The 20,434-nt window shown below is 34.8% G+C and overlaps 1 protein-coding gene across 1 annotated transcript in view; it reads right to left on the bottom strand.

The window, feature by feature from the left end:
• Hcn1 (hyperpolarization activated cyclic nucleotide gated potassium channel 1) overlaps positions 1-20,434 on the bottom strand; it is a 397,328-nt gene that overhangs the window by 155,375 nt on the left and 221,519 nt on the right. The window contains exon 3 of the mRNA XM_052743322.1: positions 18,709-18,870. Coding sequence (XP_052599282.1) covers positions 18,709-18,870 — 162 coding nt within the window. The remainder of the gene's footprint in view (positions 1-18,708; positions 18,871-20,434) is intronic.

Here is a 20,434-nt window from a genome sequence, read left to right as displayed (position 1 = left end):
GATGAATCCAGAATGGGACTTAGATAAGAAACAAGTAAGCCAAAGTGTTTATTAGTAATAAAAATACATAACAAAACGGCAGCAGGCAATACTGACTTTCCCCTTTATTTGGGTTGAACTGCATTTGGAGTATCATGCTTAGTTCTACAGAGCATGGGTTCAGGAAAAGAAGTAGACATTCCAGCATTTCAGAGGAGAGAAACCAGGAGGAGATTAATGCGAGGAACAGGACTGGGATGTTTGTCTGCAAAAGGGTGGGCATACTAAGAGGATGGATGGATGTCAGTGCTGTCAAATGCTTGCTAGACTTTATAGAAAATACACATACTTGTTTTAAAGACACAATGGGCAGGGCGTTTTTTCTATAAGCATGTGTCAGAGAAAATTATGGTGAAGAAATTCTGATGAAGAGAAAGCTTATTTCTAATATTTAGGAGTGAAAACATTTTCTACAGGCTGATTCAGTCTCTATCAATTTATGTACAATTTAATAACTTGACCTACTATTTATTATAGAACAAGTTCCAAAATTTTAGCTCACTTAATTTTTCTTGATTCTAGTTTTTTCCATCTTCCTACCCAGTATGTTCTATGTAATATTTTTAAAAAGCAATATTATTATTATTATTATTGTCTAGAAAAAATGTCTTCAGTCTCTTTTTAAACCACAAATACCTTTATTATAGTAAGAAATAATCAATTCACATTGATGTATGCTAAAATGGTAAAATGAGTTCTCTCAGTTTCCTACTCTTTTCCCTCTTCTCAGATTATTACCAAATATTATATTACATTTTATTTAAAATGTATTTAATAACATGAAACTTAGATTTCAAATTTAATTTTCAAATGCAGTAGGGTGGCAATAACATTACTTAATAATACCTAGAAGATATTAAATGATTACAAATTATATAAAATATTTAATTAAGTGCATTTCTCTTTAATTATTAAGTGCATTTGCTATGGTACCAAAGTTAAGGGCCAAATGTGTATATAAATTAGTTATTAAGCACTTAAATACAAACTTTACTAACATAATTTGATTTTTAAGTTTTAGAGGATACAAGAGATATTCATTTGAAGCAAATGCCACTAACTTAACTGATTAGTCTACCACCTTTCTGGAACTGATCTTCAATAAATGAAATATTGATATCTGTTAAAAAGCATGCATTTCCCTTTCAGACCTTCACCATAAGTCCCATTCCCAGGAAATTTCTTGTGAGCTAAAAAATGCAAAAAGCTATAACAATTTCAACGTTTTATCTGAATTTCCTGAACTGTTCTGTGCTAGAAAAATCCTTGAAGCTTCAGTTTTCTCTGTGTTTACAAATATTTAACTGACATACATATAAATGCAGGACTTTACGGATGCACCCACGGTGCTGGTGGCAATCTGCTCTTTGGCTTCCGTGACTGTTGGTGGGAAAGATGCCTTATGGCACATAACTCCTCGTTCCCACAATTTTTACTTCATGTTGGCAGTAGATTTCTAAGAGCTATATTGCATCTGTCCAGTCAGCTTTAAACCCAACATATAAAACCAACAATGAATTCCTTATCTAAACTCAACTGACTACACTGATGTTCCAGATGTTCCTCCCCACTCAAACATCTGTTACTAAAGGAAGAGAGAAAGGCCTGTGCTTTTTTTTTCAACCATTGTGAAATGTTGTTTTTAGGATTCTCTAGGAGTACAGGAGAGATAAATTAATATATTTTAAAAGGGAATTCATTAAAGTGGCTTAGATGATTTGGAATGGGTAGTCCAAAAATGTCTGTTTTCATGAGGCCGTGGACCTGTAACTCAGTCCATGAGACTGATGCCCTCGCAGTACCAATCTAAGCGAAAGGCTAGGGAGAGTCTTAGAAAGCCTTTGGTCTTCAGTGAACATTGGAAAGTCAAAGCAGCAGAGTTCTCATGAGGGGAAGATTGTGACAATGAGCAGAGTAGAGGCTGGTGAAGAAGCTGGGATACGCAGGCCAACGAAAAGCTTCTCCATCAGACCTCCTTGTATTGGAGTCTGTGCTGGAAATTGCCACCCGCAGCTGGTGCAGATCGTCCCACTTCAGTTATTATAATCAATAAAACCATTCCTCAGGCACAGTGGTTAAAGTTACTCTGATCTAAGAAATCCCTCAGAGGTATGCCCAGAGCCACTTCTCATGTGTGACTTTGTATCCTGTTGATAACATGAACTATCACAAATAAGCTTTATTTCCTTACTTCCTACACTGGGCAAATCTACTAAATTTTGTAAACCTCCTTATAGAGACAGCCAATGACAATATAATGAAAATGGAATAGTGATAATTTTATTCTAGATCTAATAAGTTATTATGAATTAATGAGATGGACAGAAGAAAATAATTTCATTCAATTTGCTCTGGGAAGAAGCATTTATATTTTATTAAGCGGTTTCTCCTGAGTTATTTTAGAATATTATAAATACAGAGGCTATTGACAGCTTTAGATCCCTTGATTTGTTACATTATGTCCTCAGGACCATTGGCAGACCTTGGAAGGAGGGACTTGGAGAAATGGAGCTTGTGCTCCAGGGGATTCCAGCTTCACTTTGTCAAGATCACCTGGCTCTTTAAAGGAAAGCATTTGCCTCTTTAATTTATCATATTTTGGTAGGTCATTTTTAAATTCTAGGCTAATAATTGCCTAGTTCCTTCAACACTGAGTTAAGCTGTGTGTCTACAAGGAAGAAGTCTTATTAAAAGGATTAGAGATTCACTAAGAGAAAGCTAATGTAGTACACTGCTCCATATATAAACAGCTTTTACAGGACTATTGGCTCATCTTAAAGAAGATGAACCAAGAAAGGACTCAAGACAAAAGGTGACCTCCTCTCAGACTGGTATCACTTCTCTACTTAACTAGCAGCACAGACTAACCATAGCACTTGATGGAAGACAGTTGTAGAATAATGTTAGTACCAAGAAGCAGAGATGTTGAGGGATTAGTTCTGCACTGATTGTAAAGAAAGCACACATAACATCCTATGTTGATTTTTGGAGTAATGTTCCAGGTTTGAATTAAACCTGATAGAAGAGGTACAATTGATTAGACAGACAATAATGCCTCAGATTTTGACTAATGAGGCGTGGAACTAATGTATCTCCATTATTGCACCATTTGTACTGAGTGATATTAACTACAGAAAACTCTGGTTTACCTGACATAATATTAGGACTAGAAATAAGTATTCATTGAAGAGTAATGGGATGATATGCACTGTAGAATTCTTAATAAATAGCAAGCCCAAACATTAAAGGAGAACATTCCCTCTCGCTTTTACTGAAGGCTGTGCTTCTCATCGCTGCATTTCCAGGAAGGATATGCATTTAAATTGTGTCTCTCTACATTATAGTCTGTGCCAAAAACCAATCACAACTGTCAAATACTTGATGAGAAGAAACATGTATGAGAAATTATTTTCATTCTTCTGAGCATTCCTTGAGAGTCTTTGAATATGTTTCTTTTGTAGAAAAAGAATCCACAAGTCTTGTACAAAAGGAAGAATATTTCAGTAGATAATCAGTTTACATCTTTGTCTCATGATTATACTCTGAAAAATGGATTTTTCATGTTTCACATTACCACTAGTTCATTAAAATATGGCTGTAAATAACAAAAATATTTTCCTATGAATTTAATTATTGTATTGTCTTCTCAGGTCAACTAATTTCTTGAAGAAAATCTCTCTCAATTTCAGTTGCACATACATATGGCTATAGAGCACAGTAGAAAAAACAAATCCCAAAGAAAAATATATAAATATTGGGGAAAATGTAATGGGGCCAAATGTGAGGACTAATTTCTTGGAATGTGTGGGGGTTTTTTTGTTGTAACAAAAACCTGTAATATCATAAATACATAAATAAATTAGTATTAAAAAGGACATTTAAAAATAATATTTCACTTTGATCATATAAAATTAAGATGTATTTAAATGCAAAAATCTTCTCCTCCAACTTGAGCAATTATTCTATTTCCATGGAGTTAATGTACTCTCCAATGTCATGAAAAAGATAGAATGATATAGAGAAAATAGACCAGAAATATGGAAGATTTGATTCATGTTTGAAAAGTAAAGACATCCAGATAGCCAGAATAATATTATCTTAAAATTACACTAGCATTTTAAAGCAGATTACTAATAATGCCATTTTCCCATAAATATAAATAACTGAATACTTTAAGAAGACCTTTTTGTAAGAGATGTCCTAGAAAAAAGACTAACAGAATTGTAAGAAGAAAATGATACACTGATCTCTAATAATGTCATATATACACATGTCCATTCACATATAGGGGAACATACATGCATATGTAGAGACACATAGTATACACACTGACATACATGCTTATATACAAAGAAACAGTTTTAATTTGGAACCTAACAAAGCTTTCTTCAAGTAAGGATGGCAGTAACATAAATCAAAAAGTCCCAGTTTCATTAATGTTCCAAGACTTCCAGAAACCTAGTATTTGTCCTGGTTTCTCTTCACCTATCCTGACATTCCAGGACATCATAATCACCTTATGGAATAGCAATTAGCAAGTAGTGTTGGGTCTAGAATCCCTTAGGATTGAATGACAGTACCAACAGTGTACCACATAAGACCCTCAGTATGTCCTAAATTCCCTCTCCTTGGTAAAATGCAAGATATGCTTAGGAATTATGACATTGAAAGTGTTAGCATGCTTCATATTCATGATCCTAGAAATTCATGTCCTTTATAAGACCATCTACCAACTTTAGAAAATATATCACATATATATCTGAGCTGTTCGTGTAGGACACCATCATCCTTACTTTCCCTAGGGAGAAATGGGCTTCTCTCTCCAATGTTGGACACTATAGTTCGTCTACTTTCCCTGATACTCTGTGCTGTTCTGTCCAGATACTTCACGTTTTCATTCCATATGGCAAGTCATTATGCTGATCTGCTGAACTAATGACTTTTACGGACTGACTTAGACCTAAGCTCATACTCTTGAACCTTGGTATCTGATGATAGCACTCTCTCTATGAGATTAAAAAAAAAATGGAACTTCATTTCTGCACTTGGCACATCAGAGGTGACTGAGTTTCATTTGTCTCTCCAAACTAAATGGAGTTCCAAGTCATTTTATGTTTACAAACATATTTTGATTCGATAAGATTCTGAATGTCTTCCCAATGTCATTTCCCCACTTGAGCAATCCTATCCAACTTTGCAGCTTCTATGATTTCCTCCTAGACTATTCGTTTTCTATATAAATAGCCTCTTCCTTCATTTCCTTGTATTCTGTACTCAACTGCTGCCTTCAGAACTGGAATGGAAGAACTCTTCTATCTTAGATAGAATTTTATCTGAGTCACAGTATTCTGTTTTCCTGCTCTCTGTTTCTTAATAGTATTTGTGTCACCTGACATTAGCTTTTTATAGATCTCTATGTTTTATTTTCCAAAGAAAAACAGTTAGGAGAGCTAGACCTTTTATTATTGATTTCTCCACTGTATCAGACAGTTTAAAAATAATTTCTCAAAAATTAAACCAAAAAATTATTGAGTATAGTATAGATAGATAGATAGATAGATAGATAGATAGATAGATAGATAGATAGATAGATGAGATAGCATAGAATACATCCCAATATTATGCAAATAAGTAGCTACAACTTGGCCTGTGGTGTGGGAGTGTTACATGTATATGCAATTGCAATAATTTGCTAAGTATTTTGGAGAGCACCATGATTACTATGTACTTAAAAGTGAAGAACCACTTTCTTACAATGAAATTAAGAAAAATATGTATTACTTTAACTTACCTTTGGCATGAACGTGATGCCACACACTGAATTATTAATAAAGCTTTTCTTGATCTGCATACTTATAATGTAAATATTGAACTTCAAATTCTGTGTATCATGGTGAATGTTGACTAGGACTACGATTCTAGTAAAGTTCTATATTTTGATTTATTTTTGTTTATTAGATGTTTCTCAGCAACAGGTAACATGGAAATTGAAGTAGACAAGGGATGCCAACTTTGAGAAATCCTAAGAATTCAACTGATTCCCCATAGTAAATAGTTGCTGTTTTTCAGTAACATCACAATGTTAACACAAATAAATTATTTTCTCCTTGAAGAAATAGAGCATTTTCCATAGATCTGTTGATTCAAATCTGTCTCATATTTTTAAGTAATTTTATGGCTTTAGTAGGACATTTCTGAGTTCTGTAGCTGCTTAATTGCCATATTACTATTGAAACATAGTGATGAGTTAAGTCTTCATATGAATTTTTATATAGAGCAATTTTAAATTAATGTGAAGAATTTCACAGATACAGCTAATTTCTCCCTAATGCATCTCTGGCCCCCTCCTTAAGAGCTTTCTCCTCTCATAGTCCCCTTTCTAGTTCTATGAACACAACCCTTCCACATGTATATGCATTTTAATATATATATATATGCATTTTAATCTTTTAGTTTCTAAACATGCTGACAAAGAATCAAGTGTGATTATTGAGATGAGCCATTCTTGGCAATCAAAGTTAATCATCAGTGTGTCACAATGGTTTAATTTATCCTGCACACAAGTGGACTTCTGAATGGCCATAAATTACTTTTGAAGCCTTCATTTCAAGAACCGAAATAGACAATCAGCAAGTGTTCAAATGTCAGAAAGAATACAATGTATCTGCCTGATTATAAAATAGTTCTTTAGCACTTTTTATTTATACAATTTACTTTAGATTTCCAATTCAGTTAACATGGCCAATATTTCAATTACTGGTATATATTAAAATTACAGATAAAATATCCTAAGTCATCATGTCTTTAGCCGAAGTCTGTTGATTTCTCATCTTCATTTTTCCCCTCATCCCCCAATTTGTTAAAAGTCCATTTTATTAGACTCAGTTCATGCTGTTCTTTAACAAGGCCTCATTAAATATAACTCTAAAACTTAGCATATTTTTGCTTTGAGTTAGCTGTGTCTTTGATGTTTTCAGGCAGCTTATCATCAGCATGCCTAAATCATCTCATATTTGCAGTAAAAAGTCCATATGTACACCTCACTTTGTCTTTCCTGTCCACATCTTATCAATCTTGGTTATAGATGTGGGTAAGGTCATAATCAAGTTTTACCCCACTCAGCTCTATTGTTGCCTATACACAAAGGTAACATATCTAAATATATTTTCAACAAGTTCCTCCATAATATCGCATATATATTCATCCATGTGAAATAAATGGAGGCCAGCCTAATATGGCATAACTTGTTTTTATTAGTCAATACTTGTGACCACACAGAATTTCTCTGCAATTATTTCTTTTATGACTCAAACATCCCAAGCTGTAATTTGCCGCATCTTTGTTCATTCTCTTTGCAAACCATTTTCATATATCCTGGAAACAGTTGTAAAATTTTCATGGTTTCTGTAAAATTCTATGCAAATAGCCCACCGTCTCTTCTCTGATATAACACCCTTTAAGGGTGCAAAGTAAAGAAATAAGGGGACTGAGCACATTTGTAGTAGCAAGGTACTGAATAATGAGTTTAATTTCTTTGCAGTTTACCCCAGTCTATTCAGTTTAACATATTTCACTTCAACAGGAGACAATGTATTGTACATAAGACTGAATATATTCTATTTATATTTTGTCACTCATCACTGTTGTGTGGATCCCAGAGGGAGAGTTATGCAATTCTGGATCCTTCTTGCGACTATTAGTAAATGCCACTGTCGCTTCTCTCATTCTAAATGTTCCTTCCACGTACATTTGTGGCCTGAGGACTTTTGTTTAATATTCTGCAGATGGCAGCAAAGTAAAAGCAGTTTTGCATTCAACTTTGTAGATTCTGTTTCTAGGTTTATAGCACATACACTTAACTTCTTGCATGTCTTTGTCCACTTTATATTTTCTAGGTATAAAGGATAGTTAGTTCTAGTTCTAGCTATCCAAATCATCACAGACACACACACACACACAGACACACAGGCGCACACATGCACACACACACACACACACACACACACACACACACACACACACACACACACACCTCATAATCCCAGACTTGCCTCAAACGCACTATGTGATTAAAAATGACCTAAATTTCTACATCTGATGCCTCCCTTCCAGTGTTAGGATTGCAGACGTGAGTTTGCTGTGTTTAGGCACTGAGTCCAGAGCCCTGTGTACACTAGACAAGCACTCTGCTCACTGAACTCCACATTCAACTGTGCCTAGTTTTATTTCCTGTTGCTGTGATGAAATACCCTGAAAAAAGTAACTTTGGAAAGAGGGGATTCACTTTAGTTCACACAGAGGGGAGTCACAGAAGCAGGAACTTGAGAGTTTCCCCAGCATGTAAGATTTCCATTTTTCATTGCATGCATTAGTATGTTGCTCTTTGATTTTGACTTTTAATGCAATGTAGCTACTTCACATTTTTGGCACTTTGAGCTCCCCATTGCAAGGGATTATTACCTGGAATTGTGATCAGATATATCTCTTCTCCTTTATGTTGTTTCTGTCAGGGTATTTTGTCAGAGTAAAAGAAAACACAGCTATGGAAGCAATCATCACTTGTTTTAAATAAGAATACTCTATATCAACTTATAGAGGAGAGATATCAACCCCACATACACAAAACTACAAATGTTCATAATACATAGTGCATATTGTGCTAAAATGTAATAACTATTCTATATATTGTGGTCATCACATTTAAAAGAGGAAAACAAGACAAAAGATATCAGGCCAACTGCCCAATGCTACATTGCTGGACTGGGTAAGAGAACCAGGAGCTGGATCTAGTATATTCCAGGGCACAAGGGCACAAACGCAGGTCTCCTTTGCATTGATACCACTCAGATTTGCTTTTACAATATTGGCATGCTTGCTGTCAAGTTCTGAATACTTAGCACTAAACAAACCATTCTTTAATTTTGGTCAAAGTAGACTCCCATCAATTCTGCTAACAAGCAAACTCAAATATCGTCAGCATTCTGCTTTATGGAAAGCAAGTGCCCAGTACACAGGATTGAACCTATTCCCAGTTCTGTTGTGTTCTAGGAGCCCTTCCCCAAATATAACTAAGCTTAACATTTCAATCATAATGGTTCAGGCTGCATAAGATACATATTAATTATGTTAATGGATTTTATAGTAGACTTTATAATTGTCATCTGATTCTATGGCATATTGAGAGACATTTTTCTTGACTTTATAATATGGCCATGAAAATGTTACCAATAGAGAATGCGTTGCATTTCACTGCTGTGTATTTTTGTGAATCACAAAAGTAACATGGCCCAAATTTTCCTTCTGTAGTTTTTCATCACCAAACATATGCAAATACAATATCTACTCATGGTGCACAGGTATGTTGCCATTACTGTTTGGTATGGGATAGCCAAATGGAGAGCAGAAACACATTCTCATTCATCTTTCCTGAGCAGAGCTAAATTTCTGAGACCTCTGACTAGAAGAGTATTTAAATGTTGCTTTACTGGATTCAACTTGTATCTTCAAAGTATAAAATGACTGGGAATGATTCTATTATATATTAAGTTCTCATTTGATGAACTACTTATAGCATTAAGTAATTAGTTGTAGGAATTCAAGTAAAATTAGTTAACCCCATAAAAATTATTAACTAAATTAAATTTGTCACAAGAATTACTCAATTTTAGATTGGTGCATGGTAAAAAAAATAAATAATTCTCAAAAATGAAAGAGTCTGTAATGGGATTATGAAATGCTCACACTGTGATTCTGGAAACATTCCTGATGTTATTTCTTATATACCTTACTTAGCACACAGCTTATTCAGGTCTCCAATTCTGTAGTATATTTCTAGAGTAACATTTATATTAGTGCTGTGGCAGTCAAAAGAATGAAATAAAAGAAAATGATAGAATATCTTAATATGGGAAGTAATTATATACTTCCCCATAAAATAGGCAATTCATTTATGCATTTATTAAGAAATATCTTTCGCCGGGCGGTGGTGGCGCACGCCTTTAATCCCAGCACTCGGGAGGCAGAGCCAGGCGGATCTCTGTGAGTTCGAGGCCAGCCTGGTCTACAGCGCGAGATCCAGGAAAGGCGCAAAGCTACACAGAGAAACCCTGTCTCGAAAAACCAAAAAAAAAAAAAGAAATATCTTTCTATTTTATACAACAGAATGATAATCTTAGACATTTTGGAAGCATGAGAAGTCTATATGAATTGCATGACATTTGTTTAGCTGTTAATGTTGTAATATATAGTAAAGAAACATCTATTTCATATTCTATTGATTCCCCCTCACACAATGAAAACAATGGAACCACTTTGTTATAGTCCATATGAACTCATAATATTTTCAGGAAATGTAAATATATGTAATGTACAAGGCATGAGACATTATAACTGCTTCTTATTGCTTGATACCTTTAGATTATGACAACAGTAAAAGAATAAATTTTATTCAAAACTCTATAAGGTGCAATAGTTTTTTCTATGCATCCATGCTATTCAAAATCATTGCAATGGTACACATAATTCAAGAGTTGCTTTCTGGAGACATGCACCCAATATGGCTTGTGATAGATGAAGCTGATCTGAGGGTATGAAATAGAATGATAAGGTGCTCTCAGAGTGACTAATGAGATTTGATAAACAGCTTTCCTGGTCAGCGCCTCTGGCATGTTACTAGTGGATAAATGGTTCTCAGTCTTTTTATTTTCAGAAAAAATTGAAAATGTGCATTTTAAGTTCATTTCATTAGCATAGCTAAGTTCATGTTACACAAATTTTACAAAGGATTTGCATCAAGACCATTTATGAAAACTAATTTACCGAGATAAATAAATTTGAGTGGAAGGAAAAATAGTAGTCTGCATGGAAGTTGGTTCCTTCACCAACTTTAGTTGGTGCTCTTGAGGTAATTCTCTAACAGATGCTTCTACTAGCCATGTGTTTCTTATGTTTAAGAATCAGTGTACTTATGGCATGTTACAACATATAGTATTGTATTTCCAGCACTAGAGATGCAGAGGCAAGAAGCTTGTAAGTTAAAGTACAGCCCAGGCACATTTCAAGGAAACTTGAACTTTTCGAATACATTTCAAAATAAATACATAGATTTAAAAAACGAAAAAAGAATGGGCCTACAAAAGAAAAATAGGCTTAGAACTTATGCCTTTACATATTTTTTGTTTAATTAAGACAGGCTCCCACGTAACCCATGTTACTCTCTAACTCTCCCTATGAAGTTGAGTGTGGTGATATATTGTGTCCCCAATAAATTGTGTACCCTAATAAACTTATTTGAGGGTCAGAGAAGAGAACAGCCACTAGATTAGACATAGAGGCCAGAAAATGATGGCACCTACACCCTTAATCCTATCACTTGGGAGGCAGAGACCTGTCTGGATCTCTGTGAGTTTAAGGCCCCACTGGAAACAGCTAGGCATGGTAGCACACATCTTTAATCCCAAGACTTGAGATCTCATGTCTTGCTTGGGAAAGACACACACCTTTAATCCCAGGAAGTGATGGCAGGAAGCAGAAAGGTATATATGGTGTGAGGACCAGGAACTAGAGGCTTTTAAGCTTTTAGGCTTTTAGTCACAGTTCAGCTGAGATCCATTCCAGTGAGGACTCAGAAGCTTTCAGTCTGAAGATTCATGGAAACAGGATCCGATGAGGAGCTGTTGAGGTGAGGTTAGCTGTGGCTTGTTCTGCTTCTCTGATCTTTCAGAATTCACCCCAATAGCTGACACCAGGATTTTTACTAATAAGACCTTTTAAGATTCATGTTACAGTTGAGCATGACCTTGATTGTCCTATTTCTACCTCCTGAGATCTTAGATTAGACTCATGCACCACCACATCTAATTCCATGTGGTGTTGAAGAGCTAAGTCAATGTTCTGAACACAGGGGTTTATGCATATGAGGTAAGTACCTTAACAGGTAAGCTACAAGTCTCAGGCTTTGGTCGTCATATATTTCTAAAGTAACTTAGCAGAATCAAAGTCATATAAATGCATGTAATTATAGTAAGTGGTTTATTCTTCTGTATTAAAGAACTATAATTCAATTTAAAGTTTTCTGTATTGCAAATTTTATTTGCAAACAAAATATGATGTTAGAATTTGTTTCCATATGTTCATTCTCATCAAATAATTCACACAGAAGAAGGAAGAAAAGAGTTTACAAAATCCTTTCCTTATGAGAGGTGCCATGTTTCTGTTGAACAAGGAATGTTAACCAGGCAGTCTTTCCTCATGGACAGAGAGAAGATGGCAAAGAGAAACCACAGCACTCAGCATGCTGCTGACCTACTTTATTATTATAAGTTCATATTGGCTATGAATGCATTTTTTCCCTGTAGAGCTGCAATGATTTGTCAGCAAATCACTTGCCTTTTGTTAGGACATTTTTAAAAAACTCTGTTATGGCAGTACATTCTATTTTGGAAAAAAAGTCAATACTACTGTAATAATATAATTCTAATACAGAGAAATTGAAATATAAAGTAGATTACTAAACCCCAAGAGAGGAGAAATGTTTTTCTTCAATTCTTAGTTATATTGCTTTAGCATCTTTCCTTAAGTCTATTAGTTTAGTGACATTATTGGAACCAGTCATTATCTAAGTAGTTGAATGGGCATGGTACTTTAAAATTTTTCTAGACTATCATCAGTAGATAATATAATCATCCTAGGCTTCCATGATCGACTGACATACTGCTTTTTTTCTTCTCAAATTATTGAGTTAGAAGAAGAGATATCAGCAGTTGTTTACCCTCTGCCTTTATACATTTATTGTGACAATTGCAGACTTTCAGCTGGAATTAACAAGAGTAAGTTGAGCTTCTCCATTTTAAAGGTCACAGACACAAAGCCAGATGATGATAGCTGAAATGAGTCCTTTACTACTGCACGGTCCTTTTGTGTATACCCCTCACAATATTTCATCTTAATCTATGCAAAGTACAGGGCCACCACTAACATATCTTCAGGAAACTAGGTTGAGAGAATCACTGTATGGGTTGTTAAGTAAGGGAGGAAGAGGCTGTGTAGCTGTAATAATTTTGAAGGATGTTCAGCTTGGTCAATAGAAACCATGCACTATATTACACCACTCGGCCCATATTCAGGGGTCTTGGAGTAGTTCATACATTTTGAAGGCCTCAATTTAGATTTTCTTCAACAACAGAAGTACATAGATTTCCGTTGCATTGAACTATAAATTCTTTCATAGTAAAGCTCACATTTTGTTAAGCTTTGTACTGCTTTCAGCACCCAGTGGAAAGTGGTATGAAGGAATGCCTGTTGGAAAATGGAACTAGTGAGCATACGACTTAGTCTCATTCTCCATTGTATACTTGGTATCTAAGATATGCAGCATTGCTGTGAAATGGTCTGTATGTCAAGTGTGTTGCTGATTGGTCAATAAATAAATCACTGATTGGCCAGTGGCCAGGCAGGAAGTATAGGCGGGACAAGGAGGAGAATAAAGCTGGGAAGTAAAAGACTAAAAAAAAAGACACTGCCAGCCGCCACGATGACAAACAACATGTAAAGATGCCGGTAAACCACGAGCCACATGACAAGATATAAATTTATAAAAATAGATTAATTTAAACTGTAAAAAAAGTTAACAAAAAGCCTGCCACGGCCATACAGTTTGGAACCAATATAAGTCTCTATGTTTACTTGGTCGGGTTTGAGCGACTATGAAACTAACAGGTAAGAGAGATTTGTCCTAACTGTGGGCCAGACAAAAAAAACTCTAACTACACAGCATAAGAATGAGCTCAGTATAAAATAAAATGAAAGATGTGGACACATACCCCTATCTCTAACACAGAAGCACTCTCCAATTGATAACCACTTGTAAATTAAAATGTAGTTCCCTCAAGGGAGTCTCACTGGAGAAACTACCCTACTCCTGAGGGTAGTCTGCATGTACAGTAGTAGATGGCCAACATAATATGAACTCAACAGCATCTTTGGAGGTTCCTCATCTCATAATGTGACAAGGCTTTTAATTTTTTAACTTATTGTTTTTTATTTATTTTTATTTTTCTCTCTTTTTAACATACAGTTCCTTTGCATATATATTATGACTTTCAGTTTAGTGTTTCTATAGGATTCTTGAGTGTATGAATGAGTTGGTTTGTTTCTTGTACCTTCTCTTGGGTTCTCTTCTTCTCTTTGTTTGTCTTGACCAATTCTGATGTGTTAATTTTTGTTTTAATTTATAAACATTATTATTTTATATCATTATCCCTTAGAAGCATGTTTGTCTCTTTATATTTTTGGTTGCAAGCCTACCCTTTAACAGCTCAGCCATCTCTCCAGTCTGCCTGTTTGTCTTGAGAGACAGAAAAGGGGTGGATCTGAATGGGAAGAGAGGAGAGAAGCAAATGAGAGAAGAGGGAGGGGGAACTGTTACCAGGTATATTATGTGAGAAAAAAAATCTATTTTCAGTAAAAGAGGAGACATTTAATACTTAAAAAATAATCTCATATAACTTACAAAATGAAAATTTTAAGTCAAATGCTACCAAAATAATAAAACTAACACAATTTAGTGTAAATCTATTTGATTTAGAAAGTTTGCTGTAATCAAGTAACTGCCTCCATTATAAATATACTGCCATAATGAGACTGTTTTTTTTTCTAGGGCATGATTCATCATAACAGCACTGTGTGTTGTGCACCTTAAGTTTCTAACAGATTCTCCATCTTACTGTTGTGAAAATGTTACACATTATTTAACATGTCATTTATCTACATTTGATCACATGGATTATTTGCATATTATGTCATAGTATGTCCATAAACTAACTTTATGCGATGTAACACTTTTGGGTATTGCGTGTTCCAAATTACAAAAGTAAATTCAAACTCTGTATGTGGAGTGTTCAGAACATTTTGGAGTCATAATATGCTTACATTAAAGCCTTTGGGATGTTAACCAACATGAAACTATTCATCTGAAAGACTGTAGGTAGAAGAGATGGACTGCCTAAGTATAACTTGAAGGCCCCAATCATGGAAAAGCTTATTTTAGAAAAGTAATGTTTCACTGCAAGATATTTATGTCACAATAATATTTCATACAGTGTGGAAGTATTTTAGATTCAGGTAGTTAATAAGCAATTTAAATTATACTATGGTCTTATCTTGTCATGTTCTTAAAATTAATATTTCTCATTTGAAATAGAATCTATTGCTATTACCCTCAATAATTTTATAATAAATTAATATATTCTCAGTGCTTTCTACAAGCAATCATAACCACAAGATATCATGGGAATGTAACAAATTTTCCTAGACATTAATTATCTGCCAAACCTAAGATCTTAATTCAGAAAGAATTTTGTAATTCAAATTCCGTTCATAAACGGAATAAGAGCAAGTATTACAAATGTCTAACAAGATGAATCCCTGTTCTTGCTGCAGCTCCCAAGTCAGCTTCTTCCTTCTCTTCATAATGTCAGCAACTGAGTTCCTGTATTGACTCCTTCAATATAATGTTATAAGAATCACTTTACAATTTATAAAGTTATGAGCAAAGAAATTAGCTGACAGGAATCAAGACTATTTTCATGGAACAAAATATAAATTAGAAAAAGTTAACATAACAATGACTATATCAAACCAATTGTATTATATTAAACACAGTAAAAGTGTATAGCATAGTTACGGTGGTAACTTCAAATTTCTAATCAAAGACTGGAACAGGAATTTCTCATCATAGGTTATATGCTAATAAATAGCTAACTGAATATAAACATAGAAACATCAGGATATATAGCAAATTTGGGTACAGAATTTTGATATGTATGCAGTTTCTTAATAATACTTAAGGGCATGAAATTAATGTAGTGGCAAAGATAAATATCATGGCCTAATTATCATGCCATATTTATGAAAGACTCATGTGTCTTATACACAACTTGATTTCTAGTCTCAAGTTTTTACTTTCAAATTAGATATTTCAACAAATAGAGAAAAACATCAGTTTGGCTTTTTTTTTTTTCTGTATCGGAAATCAAATACTGAATTTAGAGCAGTTACTGTGGCTGTGATTAAGATTGCTTTTTATCATCAATCTTAACCGTTCTATACTATCTTGTGTCAAAGATATTCCAGAATAGACATTTTAGAGTCAGATCCATATGAACTGTACCTATGACTCTATAATCTATCTGTGTAACAGCTTATTCATATAATTTCTGAAAATTCCAGTTTTCTGAAAGAAAGAAACAAACAAAAAGAGACAAAGAAGTGATTTGCAGCTTCATATAGCTATTTTATATAGAAAGAAGAAATAATGAAGGTTGATGTTTTAAACACATTCCACTAAACACAATACAACAAACACTGATACCCGGGAATACCTCTCCTTTCTGTCTCTGTGTCTCTGTGTCTCTGTGTCTCTGTGTCTCTCTCTCTCTCTCTCTCTCTCTCTCTCTCTCTCTCTCTCTCTCTCTCTCTCTCTTTCTTTGGCATACACAATTGTATATAGTCAATCTTAAAGGAAATAAAGGCATAAAATGCTTAAATAAATTTGCTTAGAACCAAATACGTAATATATTGCCCTGTAATATAATTACACAATTATGTGCATATGTTTTAGATATTTGAAAAGAATTCTTTTACTTTTTCAGTGATGGCAACTGTGATTTTTCTGGAACGTAACTAGAAAAATTTTGAATAATAATTATTTGCCAAATTAATTATTGCATTTGTGCCAGTGATGCGTCATCTCTGGCATTAGTTCTTGTCTTTCTGCTCTATGCTCCATCAGGAGCCTGATGAGAGAGTGTCTCCTCTTTCTCTCCCAGACAGTATTTTCATTCTTGCCTTGGCTATGGTGATATATTGTGTCCCCCAATATATTGTGTACCCTAATAAAACTTATCTGGGGTCAGAGAACAGAGCAGCCACTAATTAGACATAGAGGCCCGACAGTGGTAGCACACACCCTTAATCCTAGCATTCCAGAGGCAGAGATCCATCCGGATCTCTGTGAGTTCAAGGCCACACTGGAAACAAAGCCAGGCATGATGGCACACATCTTTAATGCCAGCACTTGAGAGCTCATGTCTTCTTTGGGAAAGACACATGCCTTCAATCCCAGGAAGAGATGACAGGAAGCAGAAAGGTATATATGGTGTGAGGACCAGGAACTAGAGGCTTTTAAGCTTTTAGGCTTTTAGTAGCAGTTCAGCTGAGATCCATTCAGGTAAGGACTCAGAAGCTTTCAGTCTGAGGATTCATGGAAACAGGATTGGATGAGTTGTCCAGGTGAGGTTGGCTATGGCTTGTTCTGCTTCTCTGATCTTTCAGCTTTCACCCCAATATCTGGCTCTGGGTTTTTTTTTTTTTATTAATAAGACCTTATAAGATTCATGTTACACTTGGCCATATATTTTGTTTCCTCAAAGATAAGTAAGTGGACAGATGAAGGCAGCATCAGAAATTTGAAAAGGGATCCAACCCATACAAATTTCTTGCACTGTTCTGTATAAATTTTAATAAATAATATTTATCAAGTTTTATATTATCAATATTTATCAAGATGATATGAAGTAGGTTAAAAATAAATTACAATGTCAGGTATTTTCTTGGCCACCTTCTCTGGTTCTAGTATGTTTCCCAAAAATTGCCCTTTGGAAATTTAATTCAAGACTCGACAAGGTTGGCAGATGGAAATTGGTGGAAGTTGGGTAGAACATGAGAGGTCATTCCTTGTGAATATATTGCCTTCTGCCATGGGAAAATAGCTTTCCCTCTCTCCAGGAAATTTAGACACAAACTGCCATTTTGCAGCTGGAGACTGAACATGGAAGTGCCTTGGTCTTGAGCTTCTCAAACTCCTGAATTTTAAGAAATAATTTTCTGGTTTTTTATAAATTACCCAGTCCAGTACTCTTAGATATCAGCACAAACAGGCTAGGATGGCACTGAGGAAAAGGGAAAAAAATCTCTTTGAACTTAAATTTGGCAGTGAAGGTCAGAAAACGTATACATAAAGAATATACATTTGTGAATACACATGTGTGGGGGGTTACAAAAAACTAAATGTGTTTATAATTAAATATCAACTGGGAGATAGATACACAGTTTAACAAAGGCTTTTAGAAAAAGTTTCTGAGGAAGTAATATTAGCAGATGTGGGTGAAATGAAGGACAGAGCCAAATGAATATGAGATTTCACATCAGTGGATATTTTCTTAAATTTTTATATTATTATACTTGCTTAAATAAAATCATATTTTAAAATTTAAAAATATTTCCATATCCTGCACAATGAAGATTAAAACTTATCTTTCCCATTAATTTTCCTTGCTCTAACCCCAAAATGCACTGAGATATCCTTAACCTAATTACAAATATAAAAATATTTGAAAGCACATTGTATCACGGTTATGTGTGTGTGTTTATGTCACTTATATAAAGCATATCTCAGTATTTAAAGTAAAACTTTTGAAAATAGATGCAGCAGCATTTACATTCCCAGGAATACAAGAGTAAGTTTTAGCTTTAGAGAAGTCTGGGTTGTCTAATTCCATATCCAAAAACAAAGCCTTTATGGAAGAGAAAGTAAACAATGCTAACAGAAATACTTTGAAGTTTTGGGCACAATGTTGTAAATTCAGAAAACAAACAGCATGAGTTACTTACAACCATTTCATTTAGGGAAACCCAGCAATCTGGTGGGAAGTCCTGAAGCAGGGGGACCAGGAACTGAAGACAGCCATCCCAATGACACAGGAGTAGCATCATGCCAATGAGGTTGAAGATTCTCACCACGGCACTGGCGAGGTCATATGTCATGTGGAATATCTGTCACCAAAATATAAGGTCATACTTTTTAAAACCCATACGACAAATCAAGCATTCTTGCAACATCAGGACTGCATGAATTCAATGCATGAAATAAAAATATGAAAGACTGTTCAGATCAAGAAACAGTTTACCATTTTTTTTTTTAACCTTCTCAATAAGGCTGGCCAGTTTGCTTTATGAGTATAAAGACCAAGTGTGACTCCTTTCACAAAACACTAAAACATAACACATATTTTAAGTGACATTGATGTTGATGGTAAATCTCATTTGCTATCTCTGTGGACAAATCATTTTTTTTCTAGTTAGCAACTTTGAGAAAGAGTGGATAGCTTTTAATCTGCTTCTAATTCTTGGTTAATAGATTTGTTGAAAGTCAAGGAAAATACCTAAGGATTAAAAAAAATGTAAGAAAGATCTACACTAAACATTAGGAGATAAAATCAAAGACGAGCTGCATTGTTGTTCCAGGTTTCTGAGTGCAGATGCTTGAGGAATTGAAGCTGAGCTTGAGTAAGGATCTTAGAGATATTTTTAGTTGTGAGTCTAGCCTTTAACGGCTGAGCTATCCCTCCAGCCTTTTTGGAACCTAGGGCCTATGCTGAGACACTTTGTTCAGCCTTGGTGTAGGGAGGAGGGGACTGGACCTGCCTCAACTGAATCTACCAGGCTGGGCTGACTCCCCAGGAGACACCTTGCCTTGGTGGAGGTGGGAATGGGGGGTGAATTGGGAGGGAAGGCTGTGGGTGGGTGGGAGGAGGGAGGACAGGGGAATCCGTGGCTGATATGTAAAATTAAATTTATTATAAAAAAAAATATTTTTAAAAAGGACCTTAGAGATAAAGGATAGCTGGTGTTGCTAAAAATGTATGATACTTTAAGTGTCATATTCCATACTATAAAAATTATTTTATAGTAACTGATATTATTACACAAAACACAAAATAATGACAGTTTACATATTGAACAAAATGCCAAGTGTGGAAATATAAATTCAACTGCCTTTTTGATTGTATATTGCTTTTAGGTATTACAAGAAGTAGAACCAGAGCCAGCTCTTTCCCCTTATCAGCTAGCATTAGCCTAGTCTGGAATGGCAGAGTCTAACTGGGAGTAGACCTAAATTCTAAGCTAAGATTCCAAATGCCAAAGTGATGAGTGCATTCAACAAAAATGTATAAACACAACATTGATATTTAAAATCATATACAATTCAACTAATTTCTATATGTTTCTAAATTAATAAGATCCAACCTGCTTTGAGAAATTACCCAAGAAACACTTTCAAAATCCAATGTGGAGAGAGAGAGAGAGAGAGAGAGAGAGAGAGAGAGAGAGAGAGAGAGAGAGAAGGAGACAGAGAGAGACAGAGAGAGACTCAATCTTTGAAGAAAAATCAATAATTTTAGGGTATGAATACTGATGTATGCTAAGATAAACTAAAGATACATTTCTACTTTTGCTTATCTTCAATGAAATGTTTTCCAATTTGGTGCATTCTATATGTGTAAACTTCTTTAAACACTCTTTTGACATAATTGTAGTGAGCAAATTTTATCTCTGT

Source organism: Peromyscus californicus, unplaced genomic scaffold, assembly GCF_007827085.1.
Source record: "Peromyscus californicus insignis strain IS unplaced genomic scaffold, ASM782708v3 Scaffold_18__1_contigs__length_77618521, whole genome shotgun sequence".
Lineage (NCBI taxonomy): Eukaryota > Metazoa > Chordata > Mammalia > Rodentia > Cricetidae > Peromyscus > Peromyscus californicus.
Note: the sequence above shows the minus strand (reverse complement) of the source record. Positions and strands in the feature narration are given on the sequence as shown.